General features: G+C 42.2%; 3 protein-coding genes across 3 annotated transcripts in view; 1 reads left to right on the forward strand and 2 right to left on the reverse strand.

The window, feature by feature from the left end:
- Positions 1-3,670: 3,670 nt before the first annotated feature.
- LOC133496113 (YTH domain-containing family protein 1-like) lies at positions 3,671-12,313 on the reverse strand. The gene is made up of 6 exons (XM_061811367.1): positions 11,793-12,313; positions 9,975-9,999; positions 8,421-8,500; positions 6,696-8,336; positions 4,319-4,363; positions 3,671-4,201 (listed from the first exon to the last, which is right to left on the reverse strand). Exons 1-6 carry the CDS (start codon positions 11,817-11,819, stop codon positions 4,181-4,183), a joined length of 1,839 nt encoding a protein of 612 aa, XP_061667351.1. The 5' UTR covers positions 11,820-12,313; the 3' UTR covers positions 3,671-4,180.
- birc7 (baculoviral IAP repeat containing 7) lies at positions 12,195-20,081 on the forward strand. The gene is made up of 8 exons (XM_061811368.1): positions 12,195-12,333; positions 14,480-15,112; positions 16,751-16,850; positions 16,965-17,046; positions 17,173-17,218; positions 18,679-18,888; positions 19,714-19,779; positions 19,865-20,081. The coding sequence occupies exons 2-8, from the start codon at positions 14,587-14,589 to the stop codon at positions 20,062-20,064; spliced, it is 1,230 nt and encodes a 409-aa protein (XP_061667352.1). The 5' UTR covers positions 12,195-12,333; positions 14,480-14,586; the 3' UTR covers positions 20,065-20,081.
- Positions 20,082-20,103: 22 nt separating this feature from the next.
- nkain4 (sodium/potassium transporting ATPase interacting 4) overlaps positions 20,104-23,863 on the reverse strand; it is a 48,034-nt gene continuing 44,274 nt past the window's right edge. The window contains exons 6-7 of the mRNA XM_061811369.1: positions 23,198-23,282; positions 20,104-22,266 (exon numbers count right to left, since the gene is read on the reverse strand). Of these exons, the coding sequence (XP_061667353.1) occupies positions 22,257-22,266; positions 23,198-23,282 (95 nt within the window). The 3' untranslated portion in view covers positions 20,104-22,256. The remainder of the gene's footprint in view (positions 22,267-23,197; positions 23,283-23,863) is intronic.

Genomic DNA, 23,863 nt, shown 5'->3' on the forward strand with positions numbered 1-23,863 from the left:
CGCCATCAGAGAAGACGCAACGGGTTTTGTTGTTGTAGTTTTTTTATTATTTGTACAGTGGAGACGTCACGGACGGTTCGAGCAACATTAATGGAACGTACAAGTGCTCTTCGCAGCGGGACGGAGGATGACTTTGAAGAGAACACGCACAGCACGCTTGGCTGTTGTGGCTTGGGCTGGTGGGGGGGGGGGGGGGCTTGATCGATTTGGAAGTTTGGCGTAAAACAGCACAAATGTCAAAGCAGCTGCTATTATGCGTTTTGTTTTTTTTTTGTGGTGGTCGTGGGAGCTTGTGTGTGTGTGTTTTTTTTTTTAAGTGCACCGTTTGTAATGAGGCTTGGGCGCCAGGCAGTGGCGCAGTTGCGCCTAGATAGCTTTGCGTTGCGTCCAAAGTGGCGCATTATTGCGAGTGCGGTCTTGCAAATCGGATTTAGAAGTGGACGATTTACAATTGTATACGTTCGTGTGAGCGCACCAGATTGCAACGCAAAATCGGCTTTAGGCTGTGCGCGCGCCATTGCACGCGCGCTCTTGTAGCTGCACCCAAAAGTCTGCATCCCGCTGCATGGTCGAGTTCGATTCGAGGCTGCTGTCCACCTCTTTTTCCAAAGTTTTATTTATTTTGGGGTGGTGGTATACGAATTGGTTGTCACTCTGCGTGTTCACAGCGGACCTTGATTTAATGTCCAAACAATTAAGGCACGCGGTGAATGCCAAGAGAGGAATCTACATGGCTTCGCACGTCAGCAGGTCGTATGTTGTACTACTTTGAACCCTTTCATTTTGGGTGTGGTGTGTGTTTAATTTTTGCCCAAACAACTGCGTGCGTAAATGCATTTTTACTTCCAAAATGAGGTCACTGCGTCACCGTTGCTGGTGCGCATCAAAGTTCGACCGCGACAAGCAAGAGTGCGATTTAGCATTTCACGTTAGGGTCTATTTGAACTAGCTTGTGTGTGCAAAAAAAAAAAAAAAAAAAAGCTTATTACCAAGCAGAGGCGTCACGCTCTTAAAATCCAGAAATTATGAGTCTGCATTATGCCCTGGAAAATAAAATAGAAACCTAAACTCTATTCTTAGCTCCACGCGACTTGAACTCACAAATTGCTAATGCAAACCTAGGCCAGCAGTTTGTCCCGGTGTTGTGTTCTCCGTGGCCCTCGACCACCCTGGCCTTGGTTGCAGAGTGAGGCTGCTGGGCTTCAAAGGGACTTCTGCAACCACGGAGACTCGTCGGAGTCTCTCGGTGCACACAAAGCCAAGTCCTGACCCGCCATCTAGTGGCGCTTGCCTGGCAGTGCACGCAAAACAGTATTCGAGAATTTCGTTCGCTCAGATATGCAAGGATCGTCCTCGGGCAAGCAAAACAATTTCTCCGTATTTCGAGGTACTATTACACGTATTTTTCTGGGATTATCAGCGCGTAGTGTTTGGATGAAATTGGTTAATGTGAGTATTTAAGTGGTTGAGATTAACATCAGTGAACAAGCAAAAAAAAAAAAAAAAAAAAAAAAATCACTAGAACAATATTAGTTTTTATGCTGACAAGTGTAATTTGATAGTTTGATATTTTGCAATTTTCTCACAAATAAAGTCCTCAACTGCATCGAATCCTGTGAATGTTGTAATTTTTACATGAATGACGGGATCATTGTGTCATCTGTGAAGATTGACAAATCAGAATATATATTGTGTCATTTCTAGGATGTGGAAGCCAATCTAAATCCATTTCTTTTAAATGAGTGGGAAACAGAACCCAAAACATTGACGTCATCCCAATTCAACGTTCATTTCTATTGATCACAGGCAGTGCAGCACTTGTTCAGCACCATGGATAGCTCCACGAAAGGGCCACGCTTGACAGCGAAAAGAATCCTGAATTTAGGCAATTGTATAAAGAATAGATAAACAGTAACATGTCATTGGACCTCAAACAAAAATACTAATCAACATATTCACATGACGTGTTGACTATCCTCCAACTGTCCTGATTTCTTAACGATTATGCAATTGGATGAGAAAATGCAGGCGTGTTTTAAATACATCGTATGTTTTGATGGATCAAGTGTATTTTCAATGCATTTAAAATCCAAATCTTAGTATTTTCAGTAGCATCACAAGCGTGATGAGCGAGAGAAAATGTGTGAGGTCACTCTTGCAAAACTACTCGACAGACCATGAGATCAAAAGCAAATAATTTTTGAATGGACAGTTTATTAAGGCTTGATTTCTTCTATCAAGAAAAAAGAAGATACATCTGCTGAACAATATTTCCACTACTAATGTGGTCTAGAAGAGAATTTTCATACTTTACGTTATTAATCTTTGCAATACATCCGTTCATGGCTAAACCGACTGCCATTTACCATTACTGTGCACGTTAATCCTGTCCTTAGAGCAACGCGAGCACTTAATGACCTCAGTGATGGCATCTTTAAAGAGAGCACCCCTCCCAGACACAAAACAAACAAACAAAAAAAAAAAAAACAGCAACCTCAGCTTCCCCACCGCTGAAATTGAGCGCACATGGTGGGGGGAGGAAAAGAAAGGCATGAAGGGTGTTCATTATGCAGAAAAAGGGGATGCTGTCAAAAGGTCAGTTCCCATGGGAACCACACTTAGGCAAAAAAATAAAAATAAACTGTTGCGGTGTCACAAATGCCCACATGAGAATAAAGTGACTGAGTTTTTCATTGGAATCACCGAAAAGCAAACATTTTCATTCCAAGTATCAGCAAGACGAAGCAACACAGTGGGAAACCCGGCGAGTGCAGGTTAAGATCAAAATGTCATTGGGAGCATCATCACGTGAGTGAGCCAGCAAAAATCGATTTGGATTTGAAATCGGTCAAAACACAATTGACAGAAGCGGCCAACCTTTTGACAGCTGCGACTGAGTGACCGATTCACACGTGATCAACACACTAACACCTACGGTGACAGCATTGTTTTTCCTCATCAGAATGGACAGATGTAACCTGTATCATACAAACCACCCAAAAATTACACGTAAACCCACTTTAGATTTTTTTTCCTCTCCTCACTTGATAGTAATTCAGTTACACATATTATTAGGTTATACATTTTTAGGCTTCCTCCATGAATAGATAGGCTCCTACGTTAAAGCTTAGCATTACGATCGACATGAGAGATTTGGCAAATTTAAAGTCGGGGGGAGTTGGTGGGGGAGATGAGGATTAAGACAGAATGGTGACAAACAGAGCGAGACCTCCCCTGCAATTTCGCAGAGCAAAACAAAGCAATGACATCACTCCATCATTTTGATTGTAAAAAGCCAAACCAATGGATGACGTATTTTTCTCAGTGGCCAACAAGAACTAAGAAAAAGAGGCAGAGGACTGAAGGATGTGGAGTGTACAATCGGAGGTTTTGTTTTTCAAAAAGAGTGAGGTGGTCCTGATTTGTGCAGGCCTTTTTTTTTTTAAGTTCTTTCCTAGATTCCTCCTCTGAAATGACTCTAGTCTTGTGTGACGTCACACTATCCCTGATTTCACCAGCAGTGTCAATGTATGAGCAGTTCATCAATAGTCGGGACAAAAAGATGAAAAAAAAACAACAACTCTTAAGGCTTCAGAAAACAAGTGTCTGAAATTAAAGTTGTCAGTAGTAAGCCATTAAAAAAAAGAGAGAGCGATTTTGTCAATCGGAATGAAAAATAAATCATTGAAGTTTTATTATCGCACAGTTCCAAGTAGTACATTGCCTTGAGGATACTCCAACCTTGTTGCCACGAGACCTCTACAACTTGGCAATGCTGCCCCCCCGTGGATAAATAGGTTTAGGTCATGGCCATTTCTGATTGTACTGAAATATGTAAAGTGTCTGATTTATTCTCGGAGATGCAGTCAAACCCTAACGCAGCTAATGGTGCAATACACAACTCAACCAGTCTGGGGAGATGTGAAGAAGTGTAAAATAAGAATTATTATTAAAGTGGGTGGAGGTATTCATGATACACTAAATCAACTTAATCCCTGCACAATAAGTGTTGGGTATGGGGCAGAGGGAACATGGGCCAAAAAAGACAAATTCATCGATGGCAGAGAATTCCCAGAAAGGAAAACATGAAGGGCTTGTTTGCATTTCATCATCTTCTGTCTCTTAAATCAATCATGTCCTAGTGTAACTTGATCAAGCCAAAATAAACGTCCTCTTTTGTTTATTTCCTGTTTTGGCGCTCCTGTTTGGGAGGGGGGAAATGACAAACAACAATAACAACAAAAAGAAAAGTGGTATTAGTTTTAATATACAAGCTAAATGCACACGATGCTAATAAAAAGGAGAAAAGTGTTCTCACCTGATCCAGGCGAGAGCGGCTCTGTATCTGAGCAGGTTCAAAAGTCTACGGGGGGAGGATATGAGCAGAAACAGGAACCACAAGGTGACTTTTATTGTCACAATAACAGTTGTGTTTAAACAATATCAGTTCCACATGACTAACCTATGGAGCCTGACATGAGGTGAAAAAAAACTTGTGCACACGAGCTACTAAGTTGTGCGCACAACTACTATATCTTAAAATACTGCATTTTCATTTTATAAAGCGCACTTAAAAGTCTTGAATTTCTTCAAAATGGACGGGGAGCCTTATAATGCGGCGCGCCTAACGTGTACACTGACGTCCAAAATTTGTAACTGAGTGAGAGCCTTTCCTGCTGACATGCTACTTAAATAGCGGAAAAGTGGATGGGTGGGAGGACAGCATGCGGATGTTACAGGGGGAAGTGTGTGCATGGGAGAGGACACTAAAGGCACGCCGGTATGCGTTTTGTGTTAAAAAACATCGCGTTTGATAAGTACACCCAAAAACGGGACCAACAAAGAGTAACGCTCATGAAGCATAGTTTAGACTGCAAGTTATCAGTTACGCAGATAAACAGGAAATCAAACAGGCCCGAGAGAATTCACGACCAATGAATCCATGCTACTAAAATTGAGGATGCAGGAAAACGACCTTTGCCAAGTCAAGAAGTTGAAGCGGAGCTTCCGCGGAAACAAGGCGAGGGGGCCTGAGTTGGAAGAACAACTCGAGAAATAGATTAATGATCAATGGCTACGTACGGGACTGGAGGGCAACCAAACAGAGCGCTTTTACAGACTTCCTAAGAACGTTGCAGCCAATCTGGCAAGACCGATGCAATGCCTTCGCGGTAAGTTTATCTCATCATGTTCTTGTCAATATCCATGTCCATTGTGTAGCTGAGAAGCTTTAGCCTTGCGTCGACCTTCAACTTCGGAAAGACGGTGCGCTCCGTTCACTTATACTCCTGTACAGTATGGAGCCGCTGCAACTTCGCGCACACCCTATAACTATTTCGTGGGCAAAAAGTAGTCATTTGTGCGGACAATGTAGTTTGTGGGCGGGTGGTAATACAGTATAGTTTGTGCCCAAAAAGTAGTAGTTTGTGCTTTTTTTCCCTCCACACGTCATGAAAACCAACATCAGTACAAATAACACCAACCTTATTCACTGTACCGACAAGTGAATATTATTGTATATATCGTAATATACTATTACGAGGGGGAAAGAACAATTAATTCCTAACAAGCTTTTAAAAGTGCTGCTAAGCATGCAGAGAAGTCCACTTTGAACTGTAAGGCTACAGTATGGATGTAATCATTTTATAAGGGGCACAGGGGGTCCCAACTTGATATCATTCGTAACGTATCATGTGGAGGAGAAACAATCAATTAATATACAACTTATTGATAATCAAATGAATGAACTATTTTGATAATTAATCCATTAACTTAAAACTGTCCAAATTTCATTTTATTAACAGTAAATATTCCAAGGTTTTTGCTGGCCTTCTTTTGCGTTTGATCAAAATAAGACGACAAATTTCATTTGTACTTGGGAAAACAATGATCAACATTTTTGCTGATATTCTGAATGACGTTACGGAGCAAATCAGTAAAAGGAATCCTTGTTTGTGCATTTTCTGCAGTCAATTTGAAGTATCCTGTTTATTAATAAAAAAAAATGGAAATTTATTTTGCATCTGATTACCAGTTAGTCGAAAAATGAATTGATAGACTAATCAATGTATCTTTTTTTCCCCACTTGACTCAGGCAGTGACATTTCTGATTCAAATTTTGTACTGTAAAACTTCTACATATATTCTATATGTATGTGCAGCACAGTGCCGCAGCTGTAGAGCTTTGGCCTCACAGTTCTGAGGATTTGGGTTCAAATCCCAGCCCCACCTGTTTGGAGTTTGCATGTTCTCCCCGTGCTTGTGTGGGTTTTCTCTGGGCACTGCCGTTTCCTCCCACATCCCAAAAACAGGAAGCATTAATTGGTCACTCTAAACTGCCCCACGGTGTGACTGTTGTCTGTCTCCGTGTGCCCTGCGATTGGCTGGCAACCAGTTCAGGGTGTACCCCACCTCCTGCCCGATGACAGCTTGGATTGGCTCCAGCACTACCGCGACCCTCATGAGGATAAGCGACAGAGAAAATTAAATAAAATCAATGATTAATAGTTAGTTGCAGTCCTACTGCCATGTAATGTCCTACTGTCTTGCCATGCCTTTCTTAAAACGCGTCCCCTCAATATATGTGGGTTCAAACAAAATAATTTTAAAATTTCCTCGCGCATTTAAACAGTGCCAGAATTTTTAACACATTTTCACATTCCACAAAGGCTGGATTCTAAAACAAGTGCACCCACCTTACGCACCTCCTCCTCCTCTTCCTGTCTCTTCTCGTAGTGAGAGAAGTCATCAAAGATGGACGTGGTGTGTTTGTAAGTGGCGATGATCTTGAGCACCTGCTTGGCCTTCTCCAGAGGAACCTCCTGGGTGTCGCGGGAGTTGGTCACTGGCTTGTTGTCGTTGTTCTCCAGGCGGATGTGACGTAGCTGGCTATTAGGCACGTCCTTAACAAACAACCAGTCTACATCAAACTTGCCCTTCCACTTGTCCTGCGCCCAAACGCCGGCGCTGGTGCCGTAGTCCACCGGCGAACGCATCTCTGCCACGCCGCAAAAATGGCCGCTGCCGTTGACGCTGAAGAGCAGATACACGGGGCCTTTGCCGTTCATGGCCCGGAAGGCCGAATCCAGTCGCTTGTTGCCGTGCTCCGTGCTGCACCAGATGGAGTACTTGATGGAGCGATGGATGTCGTCCTCAGAGTAGCTCTTAATGATGAAAACGCGTCCATTCTTCAGGTTCCATTCAAAGTCCTTGGGGTTATAACTGTGGGAGGCACGAAGCTTCTCCAGCACCGGGTGGGACTCGCTACCAGGTCCCTGGGTGGCACAGGTTTGGGACCCGCAGTTCGCACTACCGAGCATGCCCATCATCCCGCTAGCATCATGGCTGGGGCCTCCCTGCCCGTAGGCTTGGCTGCGGTTACGTGGGGCCACCCACCGGGTTGGGGCTTGCTGGGGTTGGGTGTGGTTTTGGTAGGGCTGAGGGGGTGGTGCATGGTGCTGTAGATGGGGCGGTTGGTGCTGCAAGGACATGGGCGGCATCTGAGGCTGCACCAGAGACTGAGGAGGAGGAGGCTGCATCGGGGCTTGGTGGGGCATGGCATGAGGCAGACCAAGAGGTGGCGCCTGCTGCTGCTGCAGCACCGTCGTGGCCACTTTGTTCCCAGGTCCCTTTTCCCAGGTGCCAATGTTCATGTTGTGTTTGATGGGAGGCGGGGGCAAAGCTGGCCCTGGGTTGGCCAGTCCCGGCTTTACCTTAGCTTTCAACTGCTGTGGCTTGGCAGGCTTGCTGGCAATAGCTGCCCAAGAGGCGGGTTTGGGCAGTGGCATTCCGATGGGCGTAGCCCCGTTCCCTGAGGCCGCCACGCCGGCTCCGCCAATCACCGAGCCCACGGCCTTGACCGCGGAAGCCTGGGCGGTGACATCACCCCCAATCTTCAAACCCACCATGCCCTGCTCCAGGCTGTTCATACCGGGGGCTTTGTTGAGCGTGTCGCTGTGAAAACCTGTCTGACCATCAGGCACAAGAGTGCCTCCGAGAGAGCTGGGCGGGTAGCTGTAGCTGCCACCATAGGCTGAACTTTGAGTCTGCTGGCCCTGGGATCCACTTGTCCCCCAAGCAGAAAAAGCGGGGTTTTCGGGGAAAAAATTAAACCTGTGGGGGTAAATGCTGCTCCCAAGGCCACCCGGCTGCCCGAAAATAGTGTCGGGCATAAAATGATGGTCTCCATTGCTCAAAGGTCCGTAGGGCGTGAGGTATGGAATTGGAGGGTCGCCACCTGTAGACCAAGGAGCCTCGCTCAGGGGGTATGGAAAGCCGATGGAGGGTGCGTAGTAACTGGACAGGTAAGGGTCGGTGATGGACTGGTAGCTGTTGTTCTTGATGCGTCACATGAGCAGAGAAACGGCATTAGCACGTAAAATGATGTTGCATTTCTTCCATTCTCATGAAAAAGTATTTACCTGAGTTGATTGACCAGTGAGGTACGGCTCAAAGTCATTGTCATGGACTGTCTCCTTCTGATGCAATGAACCATTTTGCACTGCAACGAAACAACTTCATGTTCATACGTGTTTAGATGACAAAACCTTTTTGTTTGATTTTTTTTTTTTAAACCACAGACCTTGAACATTCCTGATACAGCAACAGAAAAAAAACAAGACTCATTCGGGGTCCATGTCAAGATACTGATTAGTAATGTCTTGGTTTTATTTTGTACGGCAAATTTATTTTTCTCAATTTAACCAGTTTACTCTTATCCAGACCTGGCCAAGCAGCATCAAAAACAAAAAAAACTGAAGCTAGAGACATACAAACAAAGACAATACAAATTAAGCCAACAATTTGGATTCAACCATCCATGAGTAGTAACTGAATATCCATTACTCAAGCAGCTGAGTGAAAACATTGAAAGTCTATGGAAACCTTTATTACTCGTTTTAGTTTTCTCTTATTTCATTTATTTCATAGATTTTACATTAAAAGAAAGACAACTCTCTAAAATAAAAACCCAGTTTTAACAAAACAATACATGCGATCTAAATCTAGGAAGCCGTCAGTAGGTATGCAAAGATATTTACAACAGTGTAAAGGCTCGATTTCCTTCCCATTAGGAGTAGAAAATGCAGAACCATTTTCTTTTGTCATTTATCTGGTTGAGAAAAAAAAACATCTTGTACATCTATAAATCTACTGTAACGAAGGCATGGCTACATGTAAACTCATTCATATTTAGCCACACACCTTGGAGTGATTGCTAATGGAAGGACACCCAAATGACCACGCACTAATATTGATAGTAATGTGCATTTTGGGGTCTTCAATTCTCATAAATAGAACAACAGAGGTGTTCCAAATGAGAGTTAATCCTTGAGATTATGCACATATACATAATATTTTAGCATACTAAAAAGGGCAATTATGCAGTTAGCATTAAGATTCACACCAACGTGGGGGTGGGGAAGTGATAAAGTGAGGCTACATTAAATCTCCCTAGCAGCACAAGAACCTATGTACGCCACCTTTAAGGCAAATAGAAAGTGATAAAACTCTGAATTACATCTTTACAAAGACAATCCTCAATTTTGACTGATCGGCATTCCGTTATTACCTCAGTTGTGGTTTTCAGTAGCATTGCACTGAATCATACTGTGTTCATATTTTGATTGGCTTAATATGTGGGGAAAAAATTACTAATTGATTTGCCAACATGAAGTATGACAATACAATATTGTTCAATAGAAAGCTTTATAAGCTTTGGAAACACTTTTCTACAGACTGTCAACTGGACCTGGATTTTGTTTTTCTACATGTGGAGATGCATACTTTATATACATTGACAAATCTTTGCAATCAATACTCCTCATCATGCAAGTCTTTGGGAGTGCAGCGTGCCATCGAGAATATTTACTTTAACTAGAAACTCGAGCATTGGAACAAATCTGCAGGGATATACTCATTTAGGTTGAGCACTGTGTATGTGGGTTCTAAACTGAAAACAAACAAAAATAACTCACCTTTAGATGCTTGTCCCTTTGATCGCTGGACTCACATCCGATTAACAGGAGGGCGGAGGGGGAGAGTAGAAAAATTACGTTTACAATGTGTGAGACTGCACCTTTTAACTGTTTTACATTCACAATTTACAGTTGCACTGATACCAATATCAGGGTTGGTATTGGCACCAGTAGTGTAAGTATCTACTTGTAAAATGCAATACAATACTACGACACTTCCCCAGCCTTATGTCTTCTCTGTCTTTTGGGTGGGACCCATGTTAGCCATGTGGAGATACTTTCAGCTAAATGGATGATAACACTTTTAGGTGAAGGCAAATTTTGCTCTACAGATAAATGAGAAACTTTGTTCAAAGATTAAGTCCTGCAAGTCTCGATGCACACATACTGGAATCGCACAGTGACACTACGAAATCCTTCATAATAAATACCAGGGGCGGGGGGTTGAGGATCTATATTGATTACACAGCCCATGCTGGTCTTTGCCAGAATTATGTTCCATTCCTCCCATATAAATTCTGTTTTTATTGCAAGGGACAACGTTTGAAAACTCACAGTAATTTTGATGCACTGAATTGGAGATTCTCTCTGAATGTTGGCCCTTACAAATTTATTGTTACAATGTTTTTTACTGAAACATGTCAGCCAATTGGACAAGGGGAAACGGCTAGAGATATATTAAAATGTCATGTTATACTCAAATCGAAACACTTAAAAATATATATCAATTTTCAAACATTTCCCAAAAGGGCCTTTTCCCAGATGATGAAAAAAAACTCAATTTATCAGGACCCCACCATGCAATTTTCAATGTTCTTGCTTTGTTGTTCTCAGGTGGAAGTGGCCATTCCAACCAGACTGAGAATTTCGACAGACTTTCCCATCTTGGAAAATGTTATCATATAGCTAAGAACCGGAATGCCTTATGCTACAAGATACTGCAGTTAGATGTTAAAATGTCAGTAATGACGACTAGTGACTCTAAAAAGATTGTTTTATTAGGGTAACGCATGCCATATTCAACCGTATTTTTAAAACAAGATCGGACACATTTAAATGATCATTTCAAAGCGTAATTACAGGCTCAGTATTGAGTATAGGTATTTCGGATGGGACGAATACTCAAATGTAAGTCATTGACTTTTGTCCGAAAATAAAAAAGTAGGGATCGCTGCATCCCTGAATTCCCACGTTGGTACCTATTTAATGCAAACCAACTCACCGCTGAGCTCCTTGACGTACTTGTCACAGTTGTTTGTGTTGGATGCACACGACGTGTGAGACAGCTCTCGAGAAGCTTTACTTTAAACCTGATTAATATTAGTATGGGAACGAGGAACTTTGGCGTTTTAAGTAATCAGCATACGTCAAAAGTGTTCATTCCGCACTACTTGGCTAACAGTTATTCAAAATGGCTTACAACAAGCCAGTCAGTGCACCACACAACTACAGTGAACAAATGCAAACCCTGATCAACAGTCGAATCACTTGACATGCCACATTGTTATTTTACTGAAACCCTGTGAATTGGCCGTGTATTACTGTTAGCTTTAGCGTTATGGGGAAGTGGTGGTGTGTGCGTTGGTGGCACGGTAGAGCTAAATAGTGTGTAGGAACATTCGGAAACGCGGATTTTTCATGTGCCTCGGGTGTACAGCGCCGAGATTTCTCTTAGATTTGAGTTGATTGAATGGACCCAAGTTGCTCGCGATGTAGGGCGAGCACGACTGCTGGCTAGCTAGCACTTCCGATGAGTCGCCACTTGCTAAAGTTAGCAGGCGACTAGCTTTGCCAAGCTCTCCATTTCGCTTGTCCTACCTGAGGGTCAATGCTTGTGGTAGACATAATTCATGAAGCAAGTCCCTGGATTCGCACAGAGCCCGGCCCGCCGACTGAATTTCAAGCTCCGTGGTGTGCAAAGGGAGTCCCCCCCAGCTGCCAAGCTTCACTTAGCAGTGCCGCTTAGCCCGTTGCTAGTAGCTCAGCTGTGCTGTTCCTTTTCCGCTTGTGCGCCTTTCCTCGACTTGCACGCTTCCAGTAAGCCTTAACACCCCTTCCCAAAAGATAAAAGAAAATGAAAGTCCTCCTGAGAGTTTTCAAGTTACGGCAATGAGTCACACAACGAATCCCCTGGAACAGAAATGTCTTTCCTGCTGGCTTTTTACTTTGCCATTTGATTCCATGGAAAGCCCTGTTACGTTCAAGCCCACTTCCCCAATGGCTGCCTGGTCCATCCGGGCTTTGAGACACGGTCGCCGCCGCCGTCGCCGCTCCTCCCGCTGCTGTTGCTGCACTTCCCCTCGTCCGCGCTACAGGGGCCAAAGTTTCCTCGGCAATTATTTGACATTAGTATGTATGGGTAAGTAGACCAATTATGTCGTGCCCCTGGAATGGCCCAGGTCAGTGGTTGTCGAACTTTGCACACTAAGGATGTGCCATCTCAAAAATACTTGTCTTTCCAAGTGAAAGTATAAAGGTGAACATTTAAATACAGCAACGTGGCAAGCTTAAGTGTTCATTAAAAAAAAAAAAAACTTCTATTCCTAAGAAAAAAGTGCAATGAATATGATAGTAAACCACTGTAACATTATGCACATATTCAACATGAAGACTGTGCTTCGTTGTAGAAAAAGAAAAAAATGTAGAGTACTTCATTCATTGTTCAATCATAATGTAGTGCCCATAAGTAAAATAAAAATTGTAATTCAATTTTTTTTGAAAAACTGTTCTGAGAGTTCTGATGCAAATGTATTGTACTGTATTCAAGTGGAATGCCACTGAATAATGCTTAAAAATGTACTGTAAGTGGATTTGAAGAAAATGAACATGCTGGATGTGTGGCTACTAGCTTTCATTATGTTTCATGTTTTCAATGTAAGGTTTATTTCTTTAATTCAGTAATTCCTTTATGTACCACAAAGGAGAGCCCATGTACCACTTGTGAGACTGGTACTACACTTTGAGAATCACTGGCCTAGTTTTGTGGTTCCCATCTTTCGTTGTGTCATGCCGCCTGCATTTCTACTGCTACAGTATTCTATTAGAACTCTTTGGTCAACGCTCGGAATAACTAGTTTTCAGAATGGCCGACTATGGACCATCACTAAATTATACATCTCCAGAGACTGCAGAACTGGGGTCCCTCCCCAATCAAAAAGTTGTTTCAGCTCATTCCGTCACAGATACTCATTTACCCAAAAAACAGTAAAATTCATACATTATTTACTGTCAAATTGTAGGCCTGCGACGTTATGAAATGATCAAAAAGCTCAAAAGTATTGACAATAAAAAGCTACCATACCAGAATCATCTTTATTTGGCAAGTATGTGAAAAACACAGAAGGAATTTGTCTCTGGTCATTAGAGCCGCTCTAGTACGAGAACAGACAGCCACTGTGACAGAAAATACTTTTGAGACATAAAAACATAAAACGCTACAGAGAGTCACTGAGCAAAAATAATAGTTATTTGGTAATGCCGATAATTTTTTATTTATTTATTTGCAAGTCATGCATCTCATCGTGCATTGCCTCTGGCAATTTTGAGCAGTTTGAAATGACTAAAAGAGTGACAGTCTGTTATAGTAACCATGGTGGCGAAAATGGCGCAGACTCTTCAACAAATATAAGTTGTTTAAAGTGACAAGTAGTGGAGTAACCTATAGAACACTGTCAGTTATCCAATTATGCAGTGGTGGTCCATCCATCCATCCATCCTTTTTATGAGCCGTTTATCCTCACAAGGGTCGCAGGGGTGCTGGAGCCTGTCCAAGCTAACATCAGGCAAGAGGCGGGGTACACACTGAACTGATCGCCGGCCAATCGCAGGGTGGTCTAACGTTGGAGATGTTCAGTATTCTTTCTGCAACGTGATTGTCTTTTTTCACCATACAGTATGCCCAACACCCACATTTTCCCAGAAGGCAGGGGTTCTCAAAGTGTGGCACGTATGCCACCGGTGGTACGTGGCAGAATCACTGCATTAATAAATCTGCACAATAACATAGTTGCTTAATTACCTCTTAATTCTGTACATCCATCGAAATATGAATTGTCAAAAAAAGTTCAGTTGTAATTTAACGTTTAAGTACAATATTGCATTTACTCTTTTACATGTAGGTTTAATTTTTTCATTGATGTGCAATACATTTTAACTGAATCATTTCAGTACTTTTTAAGATAATCTTGTATATAAGAGAAGTGTTTAATGTTTAAAATACACGTTAAAGGGGGTTACAGTAATATTACATCTACCTTTTAGGAATAAAACCTCTGGCACACATTTGACAAACACCTCCTTGTTCACAGTGGTGGTACTTGGGGTAAAACGTTTCAGACGGGCTGCACTGATGCAATAAAAGTATGAAAGTATCTTTTCTGAAATGCTTCTCATGATTTGTTCTTTGGAGGAGGAGCAACATGACATGTTTTGGCAGTCATTCACTGAACAACCAATGAGAAAATGTTCCAGCATTGGGTGTTTTTTTTTTTTTTTTTTCTTTCCAGAATGTAGGTTCCCACAGGCCACCATGCAGGCCCCCACAGAACATCATATTTGAACAAATGTGTTCGACTAACTGTCAGTGTGCACTTCACTATGGACCGCACAAGGGATGTGGAGCACAGCAATACCCTCACGCTCCACAATGACAGATGACAGAAGTACTATGCTATACATTCTTGAGGAGCCTCAGATGCGCAGAGAAGGAGAGAGGCTTCAGACATTTCAGAGCTGGCCAACAGACTCTCCCGTCACATGCGGGGACTTGGCCAAGGCGGGATTCTTCTTTTTAGGTCCGGGAGATAAAGTCCAGTGTTTCTGCTGTGGCGGCGTTTTAAGATGTTGGGAACAAGGAGACAGCCCGTCCGCCGAGCACAAGCGGCACTTCCCCACTTGCAGCTTCATACTGGGCCGAGCCGTGGGAAACGTTCCGCTGCTGGGGGGGTCAGCGGACTCCGTGGACGGACAACTGTTGAGCCAACTCCAGAGGATGACGATGGACGACCAGGGGACGGCGGGGCAGGCCGTCTACCCTGAGATGGAGTCGGAGGGTTCCCGGCTCACGACCTTCCACAACTGGCCCACGGAGGCCTCAGTCCAGCCAGATGTTCTTGCTAGAGCTGGATTTTTCTACACAGGTGCTGATTGTCCGTCATCTGTTTCCATACCATATCGCACTCTAACCGCCAGTTGCGTGTCCTTGTTATTGGCCAGATATTTAGCTTTGACCTAGTCAGTGCGAGAGTGACCCCCTCATTGTGAGAGTTCATAATTGTCCTGCTGAGTCATGATGTTGTGAAGAGAACATCCTGGACTCAACTGGGGCTGCTCAAAGCAGCAGAGAACGCTCAGATGCACTTATATGGAGATTAGAACTCAGACGTGCGCAGACCTCTGCTAAGATCGAAGCATCCGAATTTGTTTCAACAGCATCTTGTACGTAATGGGTCACTGAGCTTTTGGAGATTGAGAGCAACTGATTAATGCAAAGGCTCACCAGTTTGACACACGCTTCTAAAGTAACACCTTTGCTCAAAATTACACTGAATTATATATTAAAATTAATAATTGATGATCATGTTAATGATTTCCCACAATAATTGTTAATGTTGAAAGTAGGAGAGTGACAACAAAATCAATATGCAATACTTATTTCCGTACAGCACCTTCAGTGTACACTTTCAAACGATCGCTTTCACAACATTCCAAGGAAATCACAATGACTCATCGCTGGTGAGCTATTTTTCTAATAGGACATTTTCACTTCAAGATGCACTGCGAAGAAAAGTGATCTTCATCCAGATTAGCACCAAAATCTTTTTCTGACTTGAGTCCCTCCAACAAAGATGTGTGGAAATGTGTTTGTGTAATTCTGCAAATAATGATGCTGGTAATTAGTGTGCTTTTGTTGTCTTAGACTTAGAGCATGTTGTTTTCTATACTACTAAGTATTCTTAAAGAGTGAGCTTCTGTTGAGGAAATGGGTATCTTCAGCCTATAAATGACACAGGAGCAAAGCCAATGAAAAAATATTAATACATCTTTTTTTTAGCAGATTTCCATTGTAGTTCCAAGGTTAGAATTCTTCATATTCCTGGCATTGTATGTTTTGAGAAGTTTTATCGGTAATTGTTGGAAAAGTAAAAAATAACAGCAATTGTTTAAAATGAACACGTCTGAACCTGAGGTCTTTCTTTTTCCGCGTCCGTGTTTCACTTTTGACTTTAAGATTCTTCAGTCAATCGCAGAGCACATGTTGCCACAGGCACAGGTGTCAAACTCGAGGGCCAAGGGCAAGAGGCAGCCTGCCGGATCATTTTGTGTGGCCCGCGAAAAGAAATCATGTGCATCAACTTTAGATTTCTTGTGCAAATTTCTTCCAAAATTCCACATTATGTTTAATAATATTAACAGATTGCAAATAATTTTAATAATAAATGAATAATAGTTGAGCAAATTGCTGTCCTTCACTTTGTATTTCAAAACTAGTTATCAGTTTCTTAAAAGAACTGTATAATATGTGTGTAATAATATGATGAGGTCTATAAATATAATAATGGGAAACCATCACTACAGTTTGGCCCGAGATAAACTTGAGTTTGACACAACGTAGGAAAACAAGCATTCGCACTCGCATTCCCTCCCTAAAAGTCTTCAACAAACCCAAGATGCATGTTTTTGGAACGTGGGATCTTATGAATAACGTTCGGTGAAATGAGTCCAATTGTGTTTAATTGCAAACAACAACAACAAAAATCACGTGTCTTTGGTGTCAGGTCACGGTGACAATGTCAAGTGCTTCTACTGCGACGGAGGTCTCAGGAACTGGGAGCCAGGAGATGACCCCTGGCAGGAGCATGCTAAGTGGTTCCCGCGGTAACAACACAGGCAGCTACCACGGCATCATCTCAAAGCCTCATCTACATCATTCAGAAAATGCATTTTGTGCTTTCACACAAAGTAAAATAGGATGCTTGTGCTATTTTTCAGTTGTGAATTTTTAATCCAGTCAAGAGGACAGGAATACATCAGCAACATCCAGCATGCTCATTTCCATCTGGGTGAGAGTGTGGTGAGGCCCTTTTGTCTGTTTCTGTTTGGAATGCTACGCTCATTATCATCACTAATCACTTAGCACCATGACTGAATTGTGATGAGCGGTCATTTATTACATTCTAAACGTTCTTTAATTCTTCAGGGTGGCTCACAGACATCCACTGGCAGAGAAATTGGCTCCAGAAATGGTATGAAATGGTTTCTGCAAACAGAAGGGGGCTATTTGTTATTTTGCGTCCATGCCAATACTTATCTGTGCATGTGGTGCAAAGCAAACAAACGCATGCTGCCTTTATTGTTCACATAAAAGGAAGAAACAAGGGCTGCGCTATGAGATGCAACCAGCTAAGAGAAAATAATTGCTCAACGCAGTTGATTGAATGATTTGAGTCACCGCCTTGTCCCACTTTCTTCACTTTCTTTTATTAAGCATGCAAAAAAAAAATTGAGTAGACTGTTTGGAAGACATTTTTAATTGGGTTTGAAATTACGTGAGCTTTTTTGAGAAATTGAAAGGATAAATTGTGGATGAGAATTGCACAAAGCACACCATTACATAAATGCAGTTTTCAGAAGCTATACTGTACCGTATACTATAAGTTACTAGTAACATGCGACACAGTGAGATCACAAATTTGATCATCAAAAATGAGCTCTTCTGTGTCGAAAATGAATTGAGCATTGTAACTTTTATTCAAGCTGAAACTAAATATCCACAAATATAACTGTTAACGTTGCATAGATACCAGTAGTGACTGGTGTTTTTTTTAAATTATACATGTAAACAATATCAACATCATTAACCAGTAGCAGCATCATTCATCCATCCATCCATCCATCCATCCATCCATCCATTTTCTCAGCTGTTTAGCCTCTTGCACTCACAAGTACACCCAAGGGCAGTTTGGAGTCCCCAATTATTCGATTATGTGGGTTTTCTTCCTCCCACATACCAAAAACATGCAACATTAATTGGACACTCTTAAATTGCCCCAAGGTGTGATTGTGAGTGCAGCTGTTCGTCTCACTGTGCCCTGCAATTGGCTGGCAACCAGTTCAGGGTGTACCCTGGTTCCTGCCCATTGACAGCTGGGATAGCCTCAAGCACTCCCTGCGACCCTCGTGAGGATAAGCGGTAAAGAAAATGGATGGATGGATGGATGGATGGATGGATGGATAATGGACGGATGTGCATAGTGGGGTGGCACCCTCACCCTCCACTGTATAGCTGCCACAGTCACACTTTAATTTTAAAATTTGTTTTTATTGAATTGAAATGTAAGAACCAAGACCAAATTGGCGGAGGGCTGATGTGGAATTGCTGCTTGTTTAAAGTGTGTGGTGGACTTGAGATGACAAACATAGCACACCACACGGATAAGGAAATCAGTTGTAGTACCATGACTGACCTGTCAGGTAGCATTGTTCCACGGAGTAGTAGTAATAATAGAATTAGAAATACAATAAACTAAGATGCTAGATGTCCTGTCTGGTGACTAAATTGTGGTTCGAAACTGTTCATTTGGTCCAATTGTCGCTGTGCATGTCTACCTCGCTTCAGCAGTCTTGTATTGTATGCCTTGTGTGGTAATACCTAAAAATGTCAACAGTGTTGGTTGCAACCTGTCCGCTTTCTCTCATCTCCCAGACGTTGTCGGTGGCTTGGCAGCGTCGTCGGTCATGCTCTCTCCAGTGGTGCACACGGTGCTCCAGATGGGCTTTGAACCCACGCTGGTAGAGAGTCTGGTCCAGACCAAGTACCTTTTGACAGGCCAGCACTACTTGCATGTGTCGAGCCTGGTCAGTGATGTGTTACAAGCTGAGGAGGAGGACAGGCAGAGGAGGCCACGGAGCAGAGGTAATGTCGCGATCAGCAGGATTCCTCTTATACCGCGCAACAACGATTTGGGATCCAACACTGATGACCTCAGTGGAAAAGCAGTTAGCGTTATTGCATCCACTCCAGGTCCTTAGGTACACTGTATGTGTGAACATGGTTCCTTGCCTGTCTTTACAGTATGTGCCAGTCATGGGACTGAGAGTGTGGCAACCTGATGCCGAGGTTGATACATTATTACAATGTCATCAACTGTGGACCCTTTCACCAATACGTCATGGATGTCACATATACTCATCTCCAACACAGAACAGCTTTTATTTTGTTGGGTTTTATCTTTTTTGAAGTATGTCAGAATTATGACGCCGATCTTGAGATCTAAGAATGTAAAAAGCAAACCTATTCTAAATGTAACGCGGACCCTTGTGCTGAGTCACACAAATGATCTCAGCAGTATATGAGTGCCTGTATTCAGTAAATGTCTTTGGGAAAACCATCTGTTCACTTTCTCTGCCGCTTATCCTCCTCCCAGATGATTTGGGGCAAGATGTGGGGGTACACTCGGAGCTGATTGCCAGCCAATCACAGGAAACAGACGTATAGAGAAATAATCAATCATACCTCTGGACAATTTAGTCTTCGGGTAACCTAGAATGCATTTTGGGGTGAAATGTAGGGAAGCCATACTTCCCGTAGAAAACCCACGCAAGCATTGAACAGGAGGTTCTGAGCTGAGATTTGAACCTCGGGGATCTGAGGCAGACATACCAACCTGTTCTCCATCATGCTTGCCGAAGTAAGTACTGTAATGACCGATATATGGTATTTCTGACTTCATCGCATTAGAGCCTGACAGGAGGCAAGGCCCCGACGCTGGGAACATGAGGATGATAACGCCGCTGAGAGAGAAAGGTCAAAGAGGTCTTTTCACTTCACTCAACTTTGAGCATACATTTTTCAAACTTATGTTCTTGCCTACTGTATCTGGTTTCAACAGCGAAGGAGCCCGGTCCCGAAGAGCTTTTGAGGCAGCTGCAGGAGGAGAGGACCTGCAAGGTGTGCATGGACAAGCTGGTGTCCATCGTGTTCATCCCCTGCGGTCATCTGGTGGTGTGTGGCGACTGTGCTGCCAGCCTGCGTCACTGCCCCATCTGCAGGGCCATCATCAGAGGAAGTGTCCGCGCCTTCATGTCCTGAGGCGCTGCATGGCAAATTGCGCCTTTCCTCTCGTAGGTTACTACATATGATCCACAACAAACATTTTGACCTACTCAGTATCGGTGTGCCAATTTTAATGTGGGTTCTATGCAGATATTGACTTATGATGACTGAAAGAAAACAATTTATTTTATTAGTAAACACATTTACATGAACAGAAGGAACAGCTATGGAAAAGATACACATCACATTGGATTTGAGCAACACTGAAAGAGAAAATGGAAAACATTTTCTGTAGAAATATGAAAAAGTGTCAACAAAGATGTGCCATATTCTTTCAGTGGAAACTAGCGCACATAACAGTTTTGAAGAAGCTATATTGCACCAAGATGCAAGATTTAGTAACATTTCAGTCTAATACTGATTATAACACAATATGAGATGCACACACACACACAATAGACTAGAGCAGAGATTCCCAACGAGCGTGCCGTGAGAGAGCCTCACCAGTGCCGTGGGAAATTGCCCCAGTTCACCTAATTTGTTTGAAAATTAGTAACTACAAATATATCTTTGTTCTTCTATCGATACCAGCGATATACAGTGTCAGGCAGAACAATTAAATAGACGATGGTACAAAAAAAAAACTATCCACCTCTTGCCATTCATACACTAAGCAGGCCCAGACCAAGTCAATTTTGAGTAAACTGAGATATCATCATTATTTCAATATACTGTACATACTTTTTGTGATGGAAGATTGGGGCCTTAGCGTAATCAAAGTCGGGAAACGCTGGACGAGTGCGTGAATTCTCATAAATAAAGAGATAGTATTTGCATCCGGGTAAAGGAAGTTTGACCAACCACGCGCAACGCATATTTATCATATGATCAAAAGTAAGCACTGGGCTGAGATGCTATTTTGCCACTACCCGGCAGTGAGAATATTACAGGAATCCGACAACCAACTGCCAAGAATAGACAAAATGATCTGTGAATAGAACAAAAACAAGGAGAGGTCTTTGTTTGCAACTCTTTTGATGCTGAACCTTCACTCGATAAATTTGTGAAGCGTCAAAACATATATGATTCAGAGGTTAAGAAAACAAAACCTCGAATGATAAAAAACTGTGTTGAAAACAAGTGGACTTAAAACAAACTGCTGGGTGAAGCAATATTTCCTGTGCTTATTTTCTAACTTTAAAATGACTTTTAACGGGCTCTAAAAACAATACAATACTGTACTTTTGGGGAGGAAATCACCACATCTGCTCCTGCACATGGACAACAAATTAAACACCAGAGGGCAGTAAGGCAACAGTGGATTTGTTTCGCACGAAGTGACTTGTAGCACAAAAGTGCTTTTTTTTTCAAGTATAAAATTCCTTTACAACTAGAACAGGCGCTGAACATGGCAGAAAGCCACGCTCAGCTCTCACTGTACTATTTCTATTTGTAAGGTTTGTTGAAGTTGAGTTAACAATCGGCTAAGTGTGCATCACAATCCCACGGACAGTTTCCAGCGCTTTTTCCAAACATAAACAAACACCTGACACTTAACTGCTTGACGTTGCTGTGGGTGAAAATAATCCTTAACAATAATACCCCACAATTAAAACTTTTGAATCTTGCACGCTGAAACCTTTTGCATTTTTGATATTTCACATCAGACTAAATTCATTTTCCTGCAATCACTGCATTATTTACGTTGTGTAGTTTTGAGGCGTGTTCCTTTTTACGGCTCTGCCTGTGCATGGATGTACAAAAGACCTCTACCCAAAGTAAACAGGAATCCTTGGTTCGTTCCATTGTAATTTAGCCCTCAAGCCACAATCCGACCCAAAATAGTGATAACATGCAAAATGAGTGCAGTGCCACAGAGTGGAAAAGATGGGCTGCTGCCGATTACAAACTAAAGGTATTTATATGCTGTTCTCTACAGTTGTGCTGATAAGAACGCACAGTGCGTTTCCACAGGATACATTACAAAAATATTTATTCAAAGTTGCTTCAAAACAGACAAAACTAATCAAGAGGAAGACAATTAAACTGAGTTGTATTTTCCATGCAGCCCACCAGTGACTGCCATGTTTTAAGTACTTAATAGAGTAAAGTGAGTGGGAGTGGGGTCGGAGGGAAGTCTGGCACTTCCCAAAATTCTGGGACTAAAAGTTGGGTCAAACTGTGGCAAGCAACGTCAGCATCAACATCCCTCCAAGATGATCTTCTATTTACGTAGACCTGGAAAGAAAACAGTGGGGAAAACAAAAATGAAAACATGAAATCTACACACACACACACACACACAAAAAGGCAAGATGTAAACAACATGTATTCTAAAGTAATTACCTACATGCCATAAGCTTTATCAATAAACTTTTTTTTAAAACAATGCCACGTACGAATGAGCAAAAAATGCCGCAATAAAAATTTTTCTCAAGAGATTTCATAGGAAAGGAGCTTGAGGATATGAAAATCATAATGCAACGAAACTTAAGTCCTGAATCTCAATACGATGTCCATGACGGTGTATACAATATGTATAATCATATTGATGTTCCTTGTTCACATTGAATCTTAGAAACTGAAAGACGAAACAATGTTGAAATCTGGAATCATAGATTAAGATTTCAATGAGTTTATTTTCTTTGTACTCATAGAAAGACAGTTATGGGCACTACTGTATTTATTTGTTCTGAGCTTGAAACTGATTGTGTCCAATAGAATTTATTTATACAATGTCAGATGACTGCACATGGTGTCTGATGCCAAGTTTTACAGTATTTCCATAGTTTAGGCACCAGGAAGATGGCACTCAAAATCAGAGGCATTGGACAGAGTCCAGGAAGGATTAACCTTCAAGATCAGGTTCATGAGATTATATTGCACACATACACATGACGGTAATTTTTACACCACTGAGTTGGACTTCCTGATTCTGCATGAGTGTCCAATGTGGATCCCCCCAAAAATCGTTGTTATAGATGAGCATTTTGGAGGAGATGGAATATGCAAGCTTGCAGAAGAGAGGCAACCTTGACAGGAAAGTGACAAATGTACGCAACAACTAAAAAGCGAGGGGAATATTCATTTGCAGCTGCTTTAGCGTGTCCTTTTCGAAAATCTGGACGTGCACAAACTTATGGCTGGCTGACAACACATCCGTACTTACAGGGACACTGGATTTAGGAGGAGATGAGATGGTTTCTCATTGACATGGTAGAGTGGGAATGGCTCAAATCCACCAATAAAATCAACTGAAAACAAAGAATTCAAAGTCATGAATTGTGGAATGAATTAAAATGAACAACAGAGAAAATAACAATAAATAAAAGAATGACATGACAGTAGAAACAGAAACAGAACGATGGTGACAGGATGGGAGCAAAATACAATAGTGCCTTCAAATACAAGTGACCCGACTTCAGAGTTTTTTGAGATACGATTCTCTGCTCAGACTTGCAAGCAGAATTTTATGATACAGGCATTGTATGGGGGGCAATGAACTCAATTCACTTTACTGCAAGCAGCAACTTTTAACAAATGTATGAAAAAAGAGGCGTCAAGCCGTTTGCCCCCATCTCCCGTTGATGTATACTATCAAAGTAAACACACAAAAAAAATAACAATTATACCACATAGCTTTGCCTTAGGGACGTAAGTGTGTTTAATGCTAACTGCGGCAAAATGCCATAGCTTGGCGTATCTATGTAGCAATGTTGTAACCCTAAAAGAGATATTTGAACACAAACAGTGCATCAACTTGTAGACAGACTATATTACAATATCTTATCAAGTCACTGCCAGTAGTAAGGAAATGCTTCCTCGTTTGTGTCTC

The sequence above is a fragment of the Syngnathoides biaculeatus genome, chromosome 2 (assembly GCF_019802595.1).
Source record: "Syngnathoides biaculeatus isolate LvHL_M chromosome 2, ASM1980259v1, whole genome shotgun sequence".
NCBI lineage: Eukaryota > Metazoa > Chordata > Actinopteri > Syngnathiformes > Syngnathidae > Syngnathoides > Syngnathoides biaculeatus.

Excerpts from the sequence above, each read along its gene's own strand:
- LOC133496113 (XM_061811367.1), bottom strand. The coding sequence starts at position 11,819 with ATGTCTACCACAAGCATTGACCCTCAG. Across the intron at positions 8,337-8,420 it reads TCACTGGTCAATCAACTCAG|AACAACAGCTACCAGTCCAT; the intron begins GTAAATACTTTT and ends TGACGCATCAAG. Across the intron at positions 4,202-4,318 it reads GCCGCTCTCGCCTGGATCAG|GAGCGCCAAAACAGGAAATA; the intron begins GTGAGAACACTT and ends CCTCCCAAACAG.
- birc7 (XM_061811368.1), top strand. The coding sequence starts at position 14,587 with ATGTGGAGCACAGCAATACCCTCACGCTCCACAATGACAGATGACAGA. Across the intron at positions 15,113-16,750 it reads AGCTGGATTTTTCTACACAG|GTCACGGTGACAATGTCAAG; the intron begins GTGCTGATTGTC and ends CTTTGGTGTCAG. Across the intron at positions 17,047-17,172 it reads TCCATCTGGGTGAGAGTGTG|GGTGGCTCACAGACATCCAC; the intron begins GTGAGGCCCTTT and ends TTAATTCTTCAG.